The sequence below is a fragment of the Nematolebias whitei genome, chromosome 17 (assembly GCF_014905685.2).
Source record: "Nematolebias whitei isolate Nwh7 chromosome 17, NemWhi1, whole genome shotgun sequence".
Classification (NCBI taxonomy): domain Eukaryota; kingdom Metazoa; phylum Chordata; class Actinopteri; order Cyprinodontiformes; family Rivulidae; genus Nematolebias; species Nematolebias whitei.
Window position 1 is genome coordinate 24,568,317 of NC_056514.1, and position 8,264 is coordinate 24,576,580.

The 8,264-nt window shown below is 40.1% G+C and overlaps 1 protein-coding gene across 1 annotated transcript in view; it reads left to right on the forward strand.

Annotated features, from left to right (window-relative positions):
- Positions 1 to 1,770: 1,770 nt before the first annotated feature.
- The window catches only part of lrrc4bb (leucine rich repeat containing 4Bb), a 7,829-nt gene continuing 1,335 nt past the window's right edge, over positions 1,771 to 8,264 (forward strand). The window contains 4 exon segments of the mRNA XM_037691385.1: positions 1,771 to 2,015; positions 6,407 to 7,004; positions 7,113 to 8,242; positions 8,244 to 8,264. The exon segment at positions 8,244 to 8,264 is cut by the window's right edge and continues 1,335 nt beyond it. Coding sequence (XP_037547313.1) covers positions 6,762 to 7,004; positions 7,113 to 8,242; positions 8,244 to 8,264 — 1,394 coding nt within the window. The 5' untranslated portion in view covers positions 1,771 to 2,015; positions 6,407 to 6,761.

An 8,264-nucleotide genomic window follows, 5' to 3' on the forward strand; every position in this document is an offset into this window, starting at 1 on the left:
CAGTGATTTTAACGGAACGAGTGGCGTAAAGAAGCAACATGAAAATCAGCGGAGATAGAGCACATACTTATAAGTAAATTAAGATTGTTCTCGTTCATAAATGGAATTATACTAGTACATTTTCCTTAGTCTAGCATATTCAATGGCGATCCCTGCGACCCAGACGTATTCCATTTAACGCATGCGCAAATGAGCTACACCACAGATTGGCTTCCGTAACAGATTGGGGAATGACAGGTCATTCAGGTTAGACTTCTGGTCACATGATGATGGAGTGGGTGGAGTTATGGTAGGGAATTTGAAACCCTGAGCAAGTTTTTGTACATGTGGTTACCTGAGGGCATTCACTCTGTGTCACAAACGCCTGCCCTCAAGAGGGGTGGGCGCTGTGTGGCCATGAGTGCCCAGCTCCCTCAAATGCAAATGCTAGTCAGCAGCAGGAAGATACCGAGAGACCACATGAACTCTGTCAAAATAAGATACAAAATATAACTTATGACAATTATGTATAAAATTAAATAAATTAGCCACTCCTGCATATAAACCGCGGAGTACAAAATGTGAGAAACAAGTAGTGGCTTGTACACCGGCAATTGCGGTAAATGAATTTTGGCCCAGAGAAGATGGAAATGTTTCTAAATGGTGTCCACAAATCATGTATTATTTGCAGCTTTAACCAGCCTTTGTGGATGGCACGGTGAACTATAATTTGTGAAAATGTTCTTGAGCTTATGTAGTCATGTCCAGAACAAAATCAGACCTGTATTTAACACAGCACCACCCGAGGGCCCAAAGAATCCAGTAATGACCTTCAGTCTTGTCCTTTGACCTCAGAGATTTTTTTCCAGATTCTTAAAATCGTTTGATAATAGAACGAACTGCAGATGTTGGGATAGTCAAAGTATCCCCACTTTTCCAATGAGTAACATCATTCTGCAATTGTCCCACTGTTTTAGACACACTTTTTACTCAGACTGGTGAACCTCTGCCCATCTTTACTTCTGAGAACATCAGCCTCCCTATAATGTCCCTTTTATACTGTTGCCTGAGAAACTGTTGCAAAATGCTCCTCAAGCTGGTTCTTATTTGTCCCACTTACTTTTACATCTTCCTGTTATCCTTGTCCCAACTTTTTGACCTGTGTTGCTGCCATCAAATTCAAAACATTTTTTTAAAGGGCATATAGCTTCACTCTGGATAAAATATGGGTTTATAAAATTTGCAGATCAATGGGCTTCATTTTTATTGACATTTTACCCAAAGTCCTAACTTTTTTTGGAATTTGGGTTGCACAAAAAACACAAAACACACCGGCTTACTTCATCGAGTTCATATTTCAGTGCTGCTGAGTCATAATACTAAACATGCAGAGAGCTTCTCTTGCAGCGGTGATGTTGCACAATGAAAAAAAAAAGAAAAAGAAAAAACAATCAGATGAAATGTTTCTTGTTTTTTCTTCAGTTGTGCAGTTTTAGGAATGTGGAGCATCAGAATGAGCGCAGCTGCATGTTCTCCTTGTTTTCAACATACGGATTGTGCGTAAAGAGACGGACGCAAACTGCTCAGCCAGCGCGCGCCGTCGCCTCCTCTGCACTCCCTCTCTCCAAGGATAATACTAATATTAATCATAATAATAAGGCACATCGATGCTCTAATCTCTCGACCTCATTCCCTAAATGTGACAATTACATCTTTTCTCAAACAGCTCTCATCCTGATCTCTCTCCTCTCTCTCTCTCTCTCTCTCCCTCTCCCCCATCTCTCCCTCTTTTTCTTTTTTTCCTGCGTAAGGACTGTGTTCATCTTTAACCTGCCAGCGCTGTAGCCCCCCTGCGTTGCGTTGGCGCTGCGGATCTAGCCCAACAAGAACAAGAGCCAGCTCACAGCCGTGGAAACAAGCGAATCAATTTAGGGAAGAGACAAGGAGAGGCAGATAGCGAGGTTGAGGAGGTGGGGGTGGGGAGAAGAGACGATCGCAGAGGGGAAGAGAGACATTTACACCCGCCGAACATCAAGGTATGTACCGTCTCTAAGCTTTATTGCATGGATACAGACAGAAAGGGTAATTATGGGTAAACATGTTTGGTGATGCTGAAAGCAGCCCCAAATCAACCTGATGGGTTTAGCAAAAGGAGGATGCAAAGATGCACAATTACAGGGAATAATTAATGCAAGCAAAACGTCCAGGTTTTGCTCTGATCCTTTTATATGCTGATTGATTTTATTTTTTAGTTGTTGGGTGCAGTCGTGTTGTCATTACCCCCTAAGAGAGAATGGATGCAAGCCATTTTGTAATGCAGCATGTGCAGAATTGGGGCCTATTCAGAATTTCAATTGCGTTCCCCGAGAAGGTGCGCCGTAGTGAGCGCAGGCAGCTGCATAGATGAATAAGGCCATTCTGTTCTATTGTAAGAGATATCATGCTGGAGGCTGGATGATGAGGCCAGATTGCAGATTAGAGTTTGAGACTGCGGGAGAAAATGGCCATGGCTGCTGATGCTCTTATTCTGCAGATTCTAATCTTTAAAGTTTATAATTCTAACAACAAACACATTCGTCGCCAGCTATGTTTGTTGCAGATGTGTAACTTTCCTCCCGAAAACAGCTCTGATTGTTGCCATAGGATACTAAAAGCCTCCATCTCCCCTCGATTCCCACGTCCTGAATCAATCTAGTGTTGTCATAGTTACAGTAGATGATGTTGGCCCTGCTGCACCTGTGCAGCTTTGTGTTCCTACATCATGATGTGTAACTGGATAGGTATGGAGAAAATATCCTCCAGCCTGAGGGTTTATTAAAAATACTTAATTTCTTTTGCTTATTTACAAACCTTAAGGATACAACTAGGCACTTTTACGATGATTTGATTGGTTTTGTAGCAACTGGTCAGCATCTTGCAGCTAATTTGTCTTTTCATGACTGAGTGGTCTCACAGGCCCCCATGGAATAATCAATATCTACATGGTTTCAATCTGCTCCTGAAAAAACATAAATTCAAGAAAGAGAAATGCATTTAGGTGAACTAAAAACTTTTTTCTCTCTTTTTGCAATTTTAAACACGTCACAAACTGAAGATGAAGGCCACTGGTGACAAAAACTGGCTGCTCAGATGATTCACAGACTGATGCACGTCAAATGATACAAACATTATGGTTTGAGCTGCCACATCTTCACCTCTGAGTGGGTTGAAAACTTGAAGATGGAAGCCAATAAAGGTGTTCCTTTATACAATACTTACATTTATATGTAAATATGTCTTTGGAGACTCCATTCGCCTAATATGATGTACAGACTTAAATGTAAATCAGTTATGTGAAGGAAAATAATATTGTTTTAATGCAAAGTTCTGCAATCCAAATGTTTTGTTCATCCAATCATCTCCTCATTTGCTTTAAGATGATAGTGTAAAAAACATGGCCTTGAAAACTAATTATTTATGCAGATACTGGTGTAATCAGTTCTGTATCTGTTTTTGTTGTTTTGATATAAATGAGTCTACCAATACAAACATTGGATTCTATGATCGTTACAAAGTTTCACTAAAGTCAGTCATTTTATCCAAATACCTGTTGGATGGAGATTAAAGGTACAAGAGGTAAAGGATGTCTTAATAAGATAAGCAAGAACGTTTATCACTTGTATCTTCAGGTTAACGTGTGTTCTCCAGTCGTGCTCTAATTTGTCATTGCCAGTTAAAATTAGTAAGATGGTTCTTTTTGCGCGTCCAAAAGAAGACGGGGAACAGGCAGCTCCTTTCAAAGTACATTTCTATATCTGCTTCCCTAACAGCAGCTTTATCAGCTGTCAGAATATTGATTTCTGAAGAAAGTCAAGGTTTAAATATGTACTTTATCAGGTTCATGTTCACTTTTTTGTATTAAGGTATTTGTGGTCGATATGAAGTCTGATTCTGCTTTGATCCCAAACAACATAACAGGGGGAACAAAAATGAATAAACTTACATTTTACTGGTAAATCTGATATAGCATTGGACCAGATTGATGCTGCTGGTCTGATTTGAACAGCTAATGTTCATCAAGCTCAGCTAAACACGGTAACGTTGAATAGGGCACTGGACAGTAAAAACACAAGATGGTGAGTGAGCAGGTTGCCACAGCAACCATGTTCCCTGTGAATGCATCGTCGCTGCATAGGAAAGCAGATGCTGAAGGCTGCCACGGAGGCTGACACACTGTATGCATAAATACACATTTTTTACATAGAAAATAACCAGTTTACTTTGAAAATTGGATTCAGCTTCAATAAAAATCTAAGATTGTTTTAAGTGGGATGCTGACAGTGGTAACTGTACTTGTTGAATATTAATATTTTATTTTACATTATCTCAGGCTTGTGATCTCTAAAGTCATGGTGTTGTGCAGAAAGTGTTAGCTTTTACAATGGACTCTTTTTCTTCCAATCATTAAAAAAACAAACAGCCCAGAAATGTCTAAATATAGAAAATCTGCTGATGCTTGCAGCCATTTGTTTAAAAATGGACTTGTCACTATCCTAATCATAGAAGGCAATAACATAATAAACCTCTGAATTATGCCTAGAGGGAAAAAAATCATAAAGATATTCACTCTGCTTCCCCCTGTTTTCACAAATTCATTTTGATTTTTGTTTCATGAATTGCATTTGTTGAGGAAAGCATCACAACCACAATATATGCATTGCAGCAGAACATCAGATGTCAGTAAATACTCTTTCATACCTCATTTGCAAAATTATGACAGGCATCAGGTGTTTGTTTTTGTACAATGCTGCTGCCTCACTGGGAATTACATGAACCTCTACAATAACCTTAGGCCTTGATGAGACAAATAGATGTCAGATATTTGAGATACTTTGCAGCATTTGAAATGTAAGCTATTTTTTAATAAGTAGTTGTTTGATCTGTAGCATCCCAGTATCATATGGTGGTTAGCATGTCAAGTTGATACACAACCTGGCTTCATGTTTTTAAACCTTGACCCTTTTGTCATTCAATTTAATTCAGTTTATTTATATAGCACCAAATCACAACAGAAGTCATCTCAGGGCACTGAACAAAAACATTCATGTATAAAAATAAGTTAACAGAAACATCCTTATATAAAAATAATAATGAAGGACTTTATATGAGGAGCAGGCTGCTTTGAATTTAACTCCATCGCAGAACTCTCATCTTAAGCAAGCATGAAGGCAACAGTGGAAAGGAAAAACTCCCTCATGGGGAGGAAACCTTTAGCAGAACCATGCTCCTGACAAGCGGTCATCTGCTTCGACCTGCTGAGTTTGGTAGGAACAGATACACAATAGCAGGTAAATAATCCTATGTTAAGATAGAAACAATATCCAATGAAAACTATTCAATTTTAACAATTAATTTATGGAAATTAGGTCCATTTGTCCTCTAGTAGTCTAAGCTTAAGGCAGCATAACAAGTCAACCCTAACTATAGGATTTATCATAAAGGAAAGTCTTAAGCCCAGTCTTAAAGCTGGACAGTGTGTCAGCCTCATGGACAGAAACTGGAAGTTGGTTCCACAAGAGTGGAGCCTGATAACTGAAAGATCTTCCTCCCAATCTGCTTTTGGAAACTCTAGGGACCACGAGATAATCTGCAGTCTGAGAGTGAAGTGCTCTGTTAGGAAAATATGGAACAATAAGATCTCGGATATAAGATGGAGCTAGGTTGTTGAGGGCTTTTTAGGTTAGAAGTACGATTTTGAATTATATTCTGGACTTGACAGGGAGCCAGTGGAGAGAAGCTAAAACTGGAGACATAATCTCTCCTACTAACTCCAGTTAAGACTCCGGCAGCAGTATTTTGGATTAACTGAAGACTTTTTAAAGAAGTATTTGGACACCCAGTTAATAAACCATTGCAATAGTCCAGTCTAGACGTGACAAATGCATGAACCAGTTTTTCTGCATCATTTTAGATAAGATGTTTCTAATATTAGGGATATTACGCAGGTGGAAGAAGGTGGTTCTAGTAATGTTTTTAATGTGGGGAATAAAAGACATGTCCTGATCAAAAATAACACCAAGATTTTTAACACTGGAGCTGGAGGCCAAATTACTGGTATCCAAGGAGTGCAAAAGACTGAAAAATTAGTTCCTAAGATACTCAGGTCCAAAAACCGAAATCTCAATTTTGTCAGCAGAAAATTTAGGGTCATCCAGGTTTTTATGTCTTTAAGACATGCTTGTTGTCTAAGTAGCTGATTGGATTCATTGGGTTTCATTGGTAGCTAATATGTCAGCTACACAATTTGAAAGAAAACTCTTTGGAACGAAAAGCCCAACCATTGTTTCTTGGTGTTAGGACAAAATATTATTTAGATCTTTTTAAATTTGGATGACATTGTGTTCTTACTTGTTTTTTCTTTCTCCTTTTTTCCTGTCTCCTCCTACAGAAAGAAGCTACAGTCTCCTAAGTGACAACGTTTTTTTCAAGCAAATCTACCCCTTACGTTATTATTGAACTGTCATGGGAACAAATGTACAGGGCTGCCGAAAATGAAATATTAAAAGGAAATCAAGGTAAATGACTATCAAATATGAGCAAAGTAAAACAGGAAGCTTGAAATGATAACGAGTCTTTAATATGATGTTCTAGTTTTCTCTTCCTTTTTAAAGTCACTGCTCAGCAAAGAAAAATACAGATGAAAAGATTAAACATGAACATCAAGACAAGCACTTAAATTTCCCTTTTTTTAGAGGCAGCATATCAACATCATAGCAGTAGGGGTGGGTCATGACTCAGTTGCCATGCGTGTTGTCATGGTGACCAGCCCTTGCCCCCCTTTCCCCCTCCTCTGGTTGGTCCAGCTTCTGTTATGGTTTTACAATCATGGACCTCAGCTGACAGAGGCAGCACCTCCATGCCCCACCCCATGTACCTGCTCCAACCAGGCGAGCCGTGTCATCTGTACAAGAAAGAGTTTGGATCAAATCCCAGACAGTATTTCGGAGAATACACGATACCTCAACCTACAAGAGAATTCAATTCAGGTAAATGTGGTTTCACCTACAAAAAAAATAAATAAATTGTAACTTAATTACATTCATGTTCATCTTGTTAAAATATGCTTCTCTGTTTGTTTGTTTTCTTCACACAAGGTGATCAAGTCTGACACATTTAAGCATCTACGGCATTTGGAAATTCTCCAGCTCTCCAAGAACCACATCAGGCAGATTGAGGTGGGCGCTTTTAACGGTTTGCCCAACCTCAACACATTGGAGCTTTTTGACAACCGTCTTACAGTGGTACCGTCTCAAGCCTTTGAGTACCTCAGCAAGCTAAGGGAATTATGGCTACGAAACAACCCCATTGAGACACTGCCGGCTTTTGCCTTTCACCGTGTTCCCTCTTTACGACGTCTCGATCTAGGGGAACTCAGGAAGTTGGATTTCATCTCAGAGGCTGCCTTTGAAGGCCTTGTGAATTTGCGCTTTTTGAATCTTGGCATGTGCGGCTTGAAGGACATCCCCAACCTTACTCCACTGGTAAGACTTGAGGAATTGGAATTGTCAGGTAACCAGCTTGGGATTGTCCGACCTGGATCATTTCAGGGTTTAGTGTCACTTCGAAAGTTGTGGTTAATGCACTCCCGAGTGTCAGTCATTGAACGCAATGCTTTTGATGACCTTAAGAACTTGGAGGAGCTCAATCTTTCCCACAATTCCTTGCATTCTCTGCCCCATGATCTCTTCACCCCGTTGCACCAGTTAGAGAGGGTACATCTCAATCATAATCCATGGGTTTGCAACTGTGATGTCTTGTGGCTTAGCTGGTGGCTAAAGGAAACCGTTCCAAGCAACACAACATGTTGTGCTCGTTGCCATGCCCCACCAGGTTTGAAGGGCAAGTACATTGGGGAACTAGACCAGACCCACTTTACCTGCTATGCCCCAGTGATTGTGGAGCCACCTACTGACCTCAATGTTACTGAAGGCATGGCTGCAGAGCTGAAATGTCGCACTGGAACCTCAATGACCTCTGTAAACTGGTTTACCCCTAACGGTACTCTCATGACTCACGGATCATACAGAGTTAGGATCTCAGTGCTTCATGATGGTACGCTAAACTTCACGAATGTGACTGTGCAGGACACTGGTCAATATACTTGCATGGTAACCAACTCTGCTGGAAACACTACTGCAACTGCTGTGCTCAATGTGTCTGCTTCTGACTCCAGTAACGGCTACACTTATTTCACCACTGTCACTGTAGAAACAGAACAAACAGTAAGAGGAGATGAGGAAAACTCT